General features: G+C 39.7%; 1 protein-coding gene across 1 annotated transcript; it reads left to right on the top strand.

The window, feature by feature from the left end:
- Positions 1–1,620: 1,620 nt before the first annotated feature.
- lman1 (lectin, mannose-binding, 1) lies at positions 1,621–12,986 on the top strand. Its single transcript, XM_053410878.1, has 13 exons — positions 1,621–1,877; positions 3,427–3,581; positions 4,812–4,919; positions 5,489–5,550; positions 5,908–6,007; positions 6,289–6,412; positions 6,781–6,839; positions 7,010–7,142; positions 7,404–7,591; positions 7,955–8,031; positions 11,546–11,708; positions 12,352–12,476; positions 12,571–12,986. Exons 1-13 carry the CDS (start codon positions 1,658–1,660, stop codon positions 12,605–12,607), a joined length of 1,551 nt encoding a protein of 516 aa, XP_053266853.1. The 5' UTR covers positions 1,621–1,657; the 3' UTR covers positions 12,608–12,986.
- The last annotated feature ends 529 nt before the right edge of the window (positions 12,987–13,515 follow it).

Consider the following 13,515-nt stretch of genomic DNA (forward strand, 5'->3'; position numbering starts at 1 on the left):
TATTGAAATATGCTGGAAGGCTGTGATATGGGCCAGGGAAGAATCCCTCTTCTTTTGGAGCAGATTCAATAAAGGGAGTGGATATGGGAAATTCTATTTTCAGTCTTTATTATTTCTGAAGAAATGTTGCAAAGATCTTTATAAAGAACACAGGCATGTGTACAATGCAATCAGTAATAATACGTAGGTGGCCAATTAGCCTCGATGGAGGTATGCACCCTCCAAGTGACCTTCTAGTATACCTCTGATAAAAAAGAAGCAGACCAGCCCAGTTTATGTATCTCATATTAAGGAAATGCTCATGAAATGAAGCATAACACCTGACTGTGGTAAACACCATGCAGCTCAGTCCTTGCCATTTGCTGATCATTTGCCAGAGTGGTCAAAATCCCCAGATTAGTGTCATCACAATAGCCTGTTGTTGTCCTGACGTTGGTTCCTGAACCAGTAATCACAGCCCCTTACAGAAAGTGATGCTGTGCCTCCAGGAGGAAGCTGATTTAGAGTAAATAGAAAGTGAGTGGCACACAATTGTGTCGTTTCCCCGTCACCCACTGGGGCTTTCAGACAGCTCATGGCAGCATGAAAGCTCCTGCAGCCGACATGACTTAAGTCACCTCACCTTTCACCGACCTCATGCAGGCCCACGAGCCGCTGAGGAGCAGCAACTGAAGGACGGCCATCACCATGTGGGTTTTCGTTATATTTGATATGTTTATTGTTTGTTACATCATTGTTTTCTTTAAGACTAATACGGGACAGATGATCGTTTTTGGGGGGGGGGGTAAAGGTTTACCATGGGTGCAGTCTGTGCAGGATGTATATGTGTTAGACATCAGATAACATTCTTTACATTAAACTAACTTTTATTATTGGTCCAGATGAAAGTAACATAAGAAACAACAGACACTTAAATCATAGACTAATGCTATAATTAAATTAGCATACATATTAGTATTACAGTTTATCATAATGGCATCTTTATACCTGATTGACACTCAAGAATAGATTATAATAAGCCTTAATCCAAGATACAAGCCATGTAGTGTACTCTCTAGTAACCCTAGCAGTTTACTGTTTATTTGAGGGGGCACCATGTGATGCTGCCCTCCGTACTGTTACTTACACTGCTACGCCCCTGCTCATAGATTGTGTTGAGAAGATAGAGAGAGAGAGAGAGATAGAGAGAGAGAGAGAGAGAGAGAGAGAGAGAGAGAGAGAGAGAGAGAGAGAGAGAGAGAGAGGGTGAGAGAGGGGGGAGTGAGAGGGAGAAGGTAGAGAATGAAGAGAAAGAGACAGTGAGAGAGTGAGAGAGAGAAGGTAGAGAATGAACTGAAAGAGAGAGGGGGGAGAGTGAGAAGGTAGAGAATGGAGAGAGAGAGTGAGAGAGAGAGAAGGTAGAGAATGAAGTGAAAGAGAGAGAGAAGAGGGAGAAAACGAGAGATGAGAGTGAGGGAGAAAGAGAGAGAATGAGAAATGAAGTGAGAGAGAAGAGTAGGAGAGAGAGAATCAAGAGGAAGAGGAGGGGGGGGGGGGGGGGCAGAGAGACAGCGAATGAGTGAGACACAGGAACCGTCCAATGAGAAAACGCCCTGTTGGCCCTCCAGGCTTCCCGTCATGCCCCTGTTCTGAGCGCTACGTCAGCAGTGATACAAACATGGCGGAGTCCTCAGCGCGGCTGCCGGGCTGCACCGCTCCTGCATTGATATTAACTTTCCTCACCACGTTATTATTCCAGCGCAGCGTCGGGGACATCGTCTCAGGTGCGTCCACGACGGAGGAGGCTCTTCACCGGCGCTTCGAGTACAAATACAGCTTCAAGGGTCCTCACCTGGCGCAGACCGACGGCAGTATCCCCTTCTGGATCCACTCGGGAAGTAAGTTCGTGTCCAGGTGTCAACACACAGCTGCTCGTCCTCCGGCTCCGGCACCGACACTCTATGTGAATGCAGTCCGCTCAGAGGCGTCATGTCCGCGGCTTGTTTCCGCTCTGCACCTCTCATTCTGTGGGCACAGCGGTTTGTGTCTTTCATTCAAAACCTCGTTAGCAAACTGATGGATTTAACCAGCCGAGCTTCACCTCAAAGTCCCGATGACACTCACACCCGTTAACATATAAAACCCAGGGTTTAGAAAAGGACATTAAAGATCTGACTCCTGCAGGCGTCTGTACTGACACATGCATGTGAAGTGTTGAACTTTCCTCCTCAGGGAACAGGCCTTTGGATTCTTGCATCACACAGTGAGTCGTCCAGTATTGATCGCTGACATGAGCGATCAATACAGAGATTACAGATACTCCCTGTAACCCAGCGTCAATGTGTCTGAGCATTATCAATGAATCTACACATTATTCTACGGTTTAATCCAAAAATCAACACATTGATAAACTACATTGATACTCAAGTGGAAACTTCTGGCGAGTTTTTTCATCAAGACATGAATCATTTTCTGTGAAACGCCCTGTCTCACAACATGGTGAAAACAAAATCCTTGAGTCCACATAGATCTCCTCTGGCTTCTCCCGTCTCCTCTGTGTTGTCCTTTAGTAAACAGTGGTTTTCACAGAGGTGACAGGAAACCAGGAGGCTGACATTACAAGGAGCCAGCAGCAGGACTCAAACCCCAATTTAAAACCCTCAGGCCGCCATTACGCACAAGTTGTTTGTTTTGTCCCAGCAACAGCCCAAAACTCAGAGTTAACTGTCACATCAGGCAAAGACGAACAATTAAGCGTCATCAATGAACTATAACTGACACTGGGTAAAGTTTGGTGTTATTGCTTTACAAGATAACTAAAGAAAATAGTACAAACTAAAGTATTCAAGTTATAATTATATTAAAAAGAGAAAAGCAGCAAGTTTTTCTAGTGGCATTAACAACTAGGATGGCTGTCAGTAGAAAGAGTTCCTCCACCAAGGCCCAGCAGTCTCCTTGCATAAAAACAAGCCACATCAAGTTGCATACTCATCAATATCATTTCCCTCAATATTTCTGATATGTTACATCAACACCCATGTATTATTCCCTGGGAAATTGGTGAAAATGTTACAATGGTTACCATCAAACTTTGGTGAGTTCTTTCCTGACCCATACCACCTCCCGCCACCAAGTTTCTTGGAAATCTGACCGGTAGTTTTGTGTCTTTCTTACAAACAGACACAGGAGTAAGCACAGCACAAGTGCACAAATCCTAATGTGACATCTTGATTGTACAAACAGATATTCAGAAGAAAATATCCTGTGTCTCAAGTATCTAAAGAATTTATTGGGGGGAAATAAACAAACAATACTACAAGATCGCTGGAATGGAAATCTAACCAATAGGTTGCTGAATTCATAGACAAATATTAGAAAGGGTATTGTTTCCATAGAGGCCATCAAACTTAACGTGTCACTGAAACGTTCTTCTCTCCTCCAACACAGATGCTATCCCCAGTGCAGACCAGGTGCGCATCACCCCGTCTCTCAGGAGCCAGAAGGGCTCCGTGTGGACGAAGAACCCAGTCAACTTCGAACACTGGGAGGCCGAGGTGACCTTCAGAGTATCTGGAAGAGGCAGGATGGGAGCGGACGGTTTGGTAAGGAGGGGGACACTGCCAGGGATAAAAGCTCTCTAGAGAATTTCATATAGTGTACAAGTCATTAGTGGACTAACTGATCTCAAATTAATCAACACTGAGCTGAGATACTCAATGTATTTACTACTGCATGATCTATACTATGGGCTGGGTATTACACCTTAATACTTTTAATAGAAACTAAACGGTGTCTGTGGCATCGAGCATCAAGAACATGACAATTTGAAATATTTGATGATATTGTCGCTGTCTTTTGCAAATATTTCATAATCTGAATCACCAAAACATTCTCCATTTGAAAGTTATTCTTTAGGAATAAAATAAATGAAAAATTTGTAAAACAAATGCCAATATTCCCCGGACTAAGGTCTGAAAAGTTTTGTGTTTACATTGTTACAGAAGCTGATGCATCATCAAAATCAATCCCCAAATCTATATTGCATGGCCCTGCAATATATCTTTAATCCACAACCTTACAATTTATCATATCCAATGTCATATTTGAAATTAAAGAACTAAAAAACTAAAGAAATTAAACCTTACCATACATTTATCAGAAAAATACAGTTAGCTTGTAATTGGATCTGAGTATAAGATCTACTGTATAAAGCACCTGCTGCCTCGCAGACTCTGAAAGTCAAGTATGGAAAATCCTGTATCTGAAGCGAAGGTGCACTCCCTGTTTCAGGAGGAGTGCCATGCCCACAGGGGGAAATGACAAGCGTCTCCACACCTGGGGAAAACAACAGTTTTCTATTTGCAGTATTTAAGCCAAACTAAACTGATGAGAAGAAATGACTGTTGTTTACAGACAGGAACATGACAGGTGATGCAGGAGTTGGATTGTGGTTACAAGTTACCTCTGCTGAATTACAGCTAGAGAAACAATCTAATATTATTATAAATATAATCTTATACTGATCAGAACATTATTCAACATCATATAACATCATAAGACAACACAATGAAGTCAGAAAATATATAATGACTTCATAATGGAAATGGAATTATTGCAATTTGATAAACAATAAAGCCCAGCTGTAATCTGGCATTATTAAATGAATAAACAAAGCATAGCCTGATTGTGTATATATATATGTGTATATATATATATATAGCTAGCGTATATACAGCGTGCACACAGGGTACCACATTTTAATCTTTTGTTTTACAAATGTCACTGAAACAATAATTTAAGTTAAGTATGTGTGCTTTCTTTTGTGTTGACAGGCTGTGTGGTTCACGACATCACAAGGCCTCGACGGTCCAGTGTACGGAGCCGCCGACCACTGGAACGGACTCGGAATTTTCTTTGACTCTTTTGACAACGATGGAAAGGTCAGTGTCAGCTTAACACTAAATTCTGTAGGCTGCTTGCACACTACTATGTTTTTAGTTTGAAAACACATCACAGTTGCTACGTTCACGCCTGCCGTCCACACTACTCTGTAGTGTTCAAGTGCTTTACACAATCAATGACACAGCTGCAGTGAATGGTCACAAGACCGTTACTCATTTGGAGCTTGTGTGGACAGAAGTCAGTTTCGCCATTTTACAGTTAAAACATATTTACATATCATTTGCTTTCTGTTCCTGAATGAGTCTTATGTGGAGCTTTGTAAAAAAGCACCTTAACAGACTCACAGCTAACTCAGATTCAGTCTTTTGTTGCAGCCAGTTCAAAAACCTGACATAGAAGACATCCTCTCTTGTTTGATTGTTATCAACTGCTAAAGTGTGAAGTGTGTGGGAAATATTGTTGATCGCTGTCGTGCAAAACAAGTCATTTGAGAAGTGTTTATCTGTGCCCAGGTACCAGTTTGATATTTTGCCATGAGATTACCTATAATACATTTACTTGATGTGAAGGATTAATGCATCTCCTTGTCATCTCATCCTCATTCCAGAAAAATAACCCGTCCATAATTGTTGTGGGAAACAATGGCAACCTTGCTTATGACCACCAAAAGTAAGTAAACACTTCTCTTGCTTAGATCTGATGTCATCACCAACTCAAATTTTTTTAACAACTTAAAGAAGATTAGGAAATATTATTATATTTGCTTGGAAAGTAAATAATCCTCCATTTTTCCTAATCTCCCCCGAGCCAGTGAAAGCTTTAAATCACTCTTTCAATTCCAGGTTGTCTTAGAGTTCAGTGTTTTCCAAACTGAGTGTTTACAAAAACAGACATTGATTTGTATTCACTTATACAGGTTATAGAGGTTCTTACCCCTTGATCCTACTGTCCTTTTCCAAACTCATGATGACGTGGAGCCTTGGTTTAGTTCTGTTTTTTTCTGACAATGTTGTTTTCATCTGGCAGTGACGGCACCACACAAGCCCTCGGCACATGCTTACGAGACTTCCGCAACAAACCGTATCCTGTCAGAGCCAAAATAACATACTACAAGAAGACACTGACGGTAGGAAGCATCACGGACACACAGCCCTATGGCAAATGCTGAGAATCCGTTATATACAGCATATTATATATATATATATAAAGCTGATGATCATCTTACAGACATATCGGTGTATAAAATAAACAATGCAGAAAAAGTCTGCATTTGTTTACATTGTAGTGAGGGTTTGATAATGACATCTTAGAAGTTAAAGAAAAAAATATAGATATACAGATAAAATATATCGGTCAATATCAGTACAATTTTTATCAGCAGCAGCATCGTTCTTTTTTCCTCCTCAGGTGATGATCAACAACGGTTTCACTCCAGACAGAGACGACTATGAGTTCTGCACAAAGATTGACAACATGGTCATTCCCACTGAGGGCTTCTTTGGCATTTCAGCTGCCACCGGTGGTTTAGCAGGTACTACTCTGTTCTCTACTATAAACTCTACTGTTCTCCCCACCATAACCATATGCTCATTATTTCATTAGTGTGATATTACTCCGTTATTAAAGTGTTCTACCCTCACAGCCTAATTATTTTGGGATGACGAGTCACATAATTACTGTTATTACTGACATTTTGTGACCTGTTGAGATATTACTCATGTTTTTGAATAACTGCTACCCTGTTGTAGTAAACAAACCATAACATTACAAAGGTAGAATCAGTTTATTAATCTGTATTTACCAGGTTTTTCCCAAGATTTTGCTCCTTATTACTATGCTGTATTTTCAGTAAGCTTCTCCTTTGTCATTTTCTAATTCAAAATTCCTTTCCTCCCTCAGATGACCATGATGTCTTGTCCTTCTTGTTATTCAGACTCACAGAACCAGGCCAGCAACCGGTAACTAAACTTTCCTAGAGCTCCTCATTCTCTCCAAGTCCTGTGTGCAACTTACTTTTCTGTAGCTGTGTGTGTCTCTGTGTGCGCATGCCCGCATGTGCACAATATAGCCTAAGCTTGGCCTCTATTGAGCTCAGAGTGGGCTTTTTTTTTTGTCTTCTCCATTGAAGCCTCCACCTGAATCTGAGATTCCTAAAGAAGAGAAGGACAAGTACCAGGAGGAATTTCAGAACTTCCAGCAAGAGCTCGACAAAAAGAAAGAGGAGTTTCAGAAAGAGCACCCAGACGTCCAAGGAGAGCCAAGTTAGTGTTCTGAAATCATACGGCCCAATTAATTATGTTAAAGGCACAGGGTAAAATATCAATAAGAGTAAAATTATATAATTTCTTTTCTTATAATTTGTTTCTATATTAAAGGAACAAACTCAATTAAAATGTGGAAATGTACAAATTTCTGAATCATAATTTACCCCAAAGCATAAACATCTCCAAATTGCCCCATAGAAGGTTTGTTGATTTAATTTCAATTGGTTTTAATCTTTACATTTTGGTTCTCCTCTTTAGTTGAGGACCAGTACGAGAGCGTGAATGACAGGGAGATCCGGCAGGTGTTTGAAGGCCAGAACCGGATCCATCTGGAGATCAAACAGCTTCACCGGCAGCTCGCCATGATCCTGGACGAGCAGCGCAGATACGTCTCCGTTATCACCGATGAGGTCGCCAAAAAGGGGGCGAACGTCGAGTCGGGACAGGTGAGCCTTTTATTGCCAGAATTTTTTACACCAGATCCACACAGTGAGAATCAGTTCAGGATTATAAAAAAAACACTTACTTTCATCTAGAATTCCCCTTTTCACATAAAGGAAAATGTAGAAATCCACATTTTTCTGCATACCCGAGATTAATTTCTTATCACTGTGTTAATCTAGAAGTGTAAACCTGTTTAACCAGTGAAATAAAGCTTTAAAAGCAAATGGCCATTTAACATGCACTTCAGTGACATTCTTGTGTTTTCCTTCCAATAAACTGTTTTTATGACAGGTTAGCCAAACTTATAAACCTGATTTTATAACAGCTCTTGTGTTTGATCACGCTGTGCTGTATTTGTCTTCTAGGTTGATTCTTCCAATCCACAGTTGAGCACCGTCTTGTCTACCCAGCAGGAGGTTCTCAGAAACCTGAACGAGTTGAAGTAAGTAACAGCAGCATCCATTGTTACGGATTGCCGATCCTAAAAAACGAGCTGTTGTTTGTGCAACCGCAGATGAAGAGAGCGGTCTGTGATACTCCAGAAAAACAAGGGAAATCCTACCGGTAATTCCCTGAAATCATATTTAATCTCAGGATGCCGTGGCTGCAACATCGCAGGTGTCGGCCTGCCTGATAATCCAGCCACAGTCAAGGCTTCCTCCAAACTCAGTCCGCTTGTGTCCTGTCTCTGCTTGTGTTGTTGACAAGGTAAAAATATGATGATTAGTTAAGAATTAAGTTTTAAAATCCTGACTGATTTTGAAATCGGGAGAACATGAGGAGAATCTTCACAGATATTCTTCTCAATTGTCTTAAGAAAGATAAGAAAATAAGGGCACATCACCCAAAACTGGATGGGGAAGAGTTAGTGTAAAGTAAATAAAGAAAGCAGAAGGTGAAATGAGTCTGGAAGAAAAAATGGATGGAGAGACAGGGTCAACAAGGGTTATCTATTCTTCAGGTTAGATTTGAACTGTTGGTAAAATATCTGTCAACAGTCGCATGCTAGCTGAAGTTAACCTCAGACTGTTGACCATTGTGCGTCCGCACCATCAGCTGCTGAGTGGTTTCACCGTACAAATAATCCTCCTGATTTTAAATAAGTAATATCAAACATGTTTGATAAATATCGGTGCTGCCCAGATTTTTCTAAAGGCACTTCGGGAGGTTTAAGAAATGCTCTGTAACCAATCACACTAGCCGACAGTCTGGGCCAAACATCGGTATCAAGCTCAGGTTCCACACCAGATTTCTCCAGCGATTCTTTGGGTTGTGGAATCAGGGTCATATCGGCCTGGAACTCCTTTAGTCTGATCCCGGATAGAGAAAGTCATTTATTTTAAATATATTATTCCACATAATAAGAATGCTGTCATTGCTGAGGCACAGTGTGATAGGTACAGTAAAGCCCAGCTGTAATCTTCTTCTCCTTCAACCTTAAAAAATGCTCTCCTTACCACTCTCAGATCACAGCCTGCACAGATTTTAATGCCAAGATAATACAGCTTAAGAGATTTTATGATGGTGTGCCTTCCACAGCAGAGACTCAGATGACTGTTTGATTTTGGTACTTACCGTGAGTAAGCCTGATTAGGTATAGAGAATGTAATTTTTTTGATGTGGAGCGCTTTTATTTTGTAAATAACATATTTGTGCTTTTGTATGGCTCGTGTAAGGTGCTTGTGGGCTTAGTCATTGTGAGCACGCAAGAGATTTAAAAAAAGAATAAAAAGAAGAAGTAGTCATCCTCAGTACCAAAGATTAGAGAGTGGATTTTAATCATTATTTTTACTTAGTTTCCCTAAATAAAATATTCAGCTAGTTGTTTAATTATAGCTTCACTTTTAGCTCAGCTTGTAATTGTTGAGAACATTTGAATGTTTTTTATTTTCCTCATCAAATTGTGCCCTTTCAAAAATCAACAGTGTTAATTTATTCAGTAATTGACCTGTAGCGGCCATCCCACCATCTGCATAAAGAATTAATCAGAATCACAAGATATTAAAGATTTTATTTCATGTAACATTAATCTCTTAGTCTCATGTATCATAAAAGAACCAAGCTGTTTATATGCCCTAAATCCAACAGGACATTCATCCTCAATTGACTCTCCATACATGATTTTCTTTATTTCATCGCTGACCCATAACTCACATGGACTCTGACTTGTCTCATATATTTAATTCCACACAGATGCCTCCATAAGTGAATTAAATCTTATAGACAGCAGAAAAAGACAGAGTTTCTGTAATTTCCAGAAAGCACATTATCAGAGTGGTCAATTGATGTTGCAGCTGAATGAGCTGAATGACACGTTAACTAAGTTCAGACCTGCGGCAACAAGGCGGCAGCTGCTTCATTTTGTGTGCTAATGTGAGCGACTGATCTGTATTACCTTGTAGATTAAGCTCTCAGTCTATCCTGACCCGTCTTTTTAAACACCCAAGTTGATGATAGGACTTCATCCGAGACTCCAAGGAGGGCTTTCCGCTCATAAATGGGTCAGTTGTGGTAAATAAAGATTAGATGTCGGCTTTAATAAATGCTCACTTACTTCCTCAAGGGAGATTTTTGTTGTCCTCTCCCCCTCTCTATGCGAAACAAATTAGATTTTGTTTATGTGTCATCCCCAGCCGTCCTCTCAGACCGCAGACATGTGGCAGAGCAAGAAAAGGCCACATCTTAGCACCATTTTTGTCCTTATCAGATTAGTCGTCTTTAAATACATCTGTCATACACAGCAAAACACAGTTTCCTTCCAATTGATTTCTCGTCACAATCGGGACTTACGCTGCTGGAGTTCCTTTCAATTGTCAAGTCACTTTTTTTTTTCTTTGTAATCGTCTTAGATGTGTTTAAGATGATAAAGGAAACTTATTGCTTCCTCCCTGTAAGTAATCAGCCTTGAGAAATTTCATTTTGTTGAGAAATATGATCCCAGCTTAGACATTTTTCATTCTCTCCTGAGAATGGTTTATTTTGCATTTTAACCTCATTTACTTCTGAAAGTGAAAGTAAAGACACAGAGGACTGGAGGCAGCACTGTTCGATCATCCATGTTGATGTCTGTAGGAGGTCATGAGTCACGGACATTTGACAAATAGTAACTTAAGAAAATACGATAATCAGGCTGAGGACAGTTGCAGTGACACAAAACAAAAATATTATCTTTCCAGGATCTTGGCTCTGCTCTTGATTCATAACAAGCCACCGTTTTAGAATAGAAAACTTATTACTTGTATTTATTGACCATAAACATAACAGGATGTGTATATCCTATTATCAGATATTTGCATTAACTTAACCCTATTAACTTAACCCTATTTAACATGTATGCCATCTAGATTCTATATGGCATATACCAAATTGTATATGCTCTTGATTGCATATACTATACTCTATACACTCAAACTGCCATATTGTATTTGCTCTAAGTATACAACATCATATTGTATATGCAATAAATGGCATATACCGTACTGAAAACGCTGTAGATGGGTTTAGCATCATGACGAGAGTCTGGATTACATATTGCAGATAGGGTTCCTGTGTTTTTTTTTTTATTAACCTCCTGTACTTGTAATCTGTTGTAAGAACATGTTTTCATAAGGGATTAATTTAGCAATCATGACCTCTTTTATCAGATGGTAATTTTCTGTTTTCAAACTTTGAGAATATGCAGCCTCTTGTGAATAGGGATTAAAAGATTAATTTAGGACTATTTGTATGATGGTAAATAAATGATACCACACAGCATATTACTGTATGTTCTGTTTCCAAACATGAAGTCATTCAACGCATGTATCCGACTGTGAAAGGTAAACAGACTAGACTGTATTGGTGACATGTTTATTGGGTTTTCAGAGGCTGTGGGACTGAAGAAGTATTTGAAACAGGCATAGTGTTCCTCTACAGGGACTCTGATCCCTTTGTGTGTCCTCTCCTCGTCTCTGCAGAAGCTCCTTCCACGAGTCGCTGAAACAGATCGGCTCGGCCCAGCTCCAGGGGAACGCAGCTGGTATCGGAACATATGAGACCATTCAGCACTTCAATGAAATCAAGGAGCATCTGCACACGGTCAAAAGAGACGTGGATCACCTGGTGCAGCGCAGTGCTCAGGTACAGATCAGATACTCAACACCGACACTTCAGCTACTTGCACACATGCACTGAACTCTCCGAATTTTTCCTGGATTTTTCCCGAGATGCTGGAAGTGAGAAAGCTACATTTTCCTGCTATTCCCCAGTAGAATGTCGGGATCGTTTTTAAAGTGAGCCCATTTGAGAACAAGGAAGGAAAATGTCCAGAAGCTTCACAGAGAGGGAGTTGGTGTGTTGATGACGTTTCTAACAGCAACTGATGCAAAAATGCAACAAAAATTTACATAACAAATGGAATGCAAATATCGATAAGGTGCCATACACTTAGACAAAGATCTCTGAGACCTTAGAAGGACATTGAGATACCAGAGTGTTTGGGGATAAGGACCGATTCTGGTGTCGATGTGCTGTAAACGGAAACATCAGCAAATTTGACGAATCGCTTTCTGCGTATTCTACCCAAACACCTCTCTTTTGCCTGAATGATGTTTTCCTGTTGGTGTGAAGCGTCTGACTCGGCAACCTCCTTCTGCATTCTTCATTTGGGAAAGGCAAACTCCGGAAATTGCCCAGACACATTTTCTTGGGTTATCTAAGAAGTACTACGACAGTTAGAAGAGTTCACTCTACTGAATCTTATTCTGTGTGTTTTCACCTGTAGAATCCTGCTGAGAAGATCGTAAAGTGCCCTGACCCGCCTCCTGTGCCTTCCTGCTTATCCACCATTCATTTTATAATCTTCATCGTCATCCAATCAGTCCTGTTCTTCTGCTACATCATGTACAAGTAAGACACATACATTTTTTTGGTAAATTTCTGTGTGCTTAAAAGATCGACCGCTTTTTAATGAATTCTCTTTTTCTCCTTTTCCCTCGTGTAGAACTCAACAAGAAGCTGCAGCAAAGAAATTCTTTTGATGAAATTCTGAAAATGAAAGTGTGTAAATGAGGGAATGTCCATTTTGGTAATTTTTTTTGGTTTAAATATTTTCAGATTGTAAGTTATTTTATTTGAAAAGAATAGTTTTGTCGATGGAGTTTATTTTAATTAATTGCAGATTTTTAATTTGATCAATCATTGTGTATAAATGCTAGTGTGAGACTTCCATCCTGATGCTATAACTTCCTTGCAGTATTTCTGATCAGTCAGATCCGTAGATTTTGTTTTTGAAAGCTGAATCTGCCACAGTCCAATTCCATGAAACTTACCTGAAAAAAAATGAAATCAACCCATTTTTTGACTTGTAAAATTTTGTATAAAAGAATGCTGAGCACTTGGTGAACAAAACTCAAAGAACCGATGTCTGCTTCTGTTTTTCTGTTTTGATCGAGTCCGACGTGTCAGAATCGGACATATTCTCCAAATGAACAATTTACAATACACTTCTGCATAATCGCACAAGATCAAAGCTGTTATTAACTTTTTACTCTTATGGATTATGTCTAAAAGGAGTTGTAGTTTACATTTATCTATATAAACACAGGAATTAGTGGCTCAATGTGGCTGAATTTAGTCACAGCCGTCTTGCAAATTAGAAAATCTTTCATTTTTTATCACCTCGGTATTTAAACTACTGGACATTAGAAATGTTAACCCTTTGGTGGTTTTACACGTACATTTTAGTGTCAGTAATCATTAAAAACAAGAGGCCATCATCTTATAGTTATAAATATCCAAATGACCAGATTTTATGACAATGAATTTAATAGTGGTTGGTTAATTTCACTGAAGAAAGAATTCACAGGTCTTTAACCGTCCAGATTAACCTGAGGCCAGATCATTACATTATTTACCTTTTTTAATTTGATTATTTATAAATTATTTA

Source organism: Pleuronectes platessa, chromosome 19 (assembly GCF_947347685.1).
Source record: "Pleuronectes platessa chromosome 19, fPlePla1.1, whole genome shotgun sequence".
In the NCBI taxonomy this organism is placed as follows: domain Eukaryota; kingdom Metazoa; phylum Chordata; class Actinopteri; order Pleuronectiformes; family Pleuronectidae; genus Pleuronectes; species Pleuronectes platessa.

Excerpts from the sequence above, each read along its gene's own strand:
- lman1 (XM_053410878.1), top strand. The coding sequence starts at position 1,658 with ATGGCGGAGTCCTCAGCGCGGCTGCCGGGCTGCACCGCTCCTGCATTG. Across the intron at positions 5,551-5,907 it reads CTTGCTTATGACCACCAAAA|TGACGGCACCACACAAGCCC; the intron begins GTAAGTAAACAC and ends TTCATCTGGCAG. Across the intron at positions 6,008-6,288 it reads ACTACAAGAAGACACTGACG|GTGATGATCAACAACGGTTT; the intron begins GTAGGAAGCATC and ends TTTCCTCCTCAG.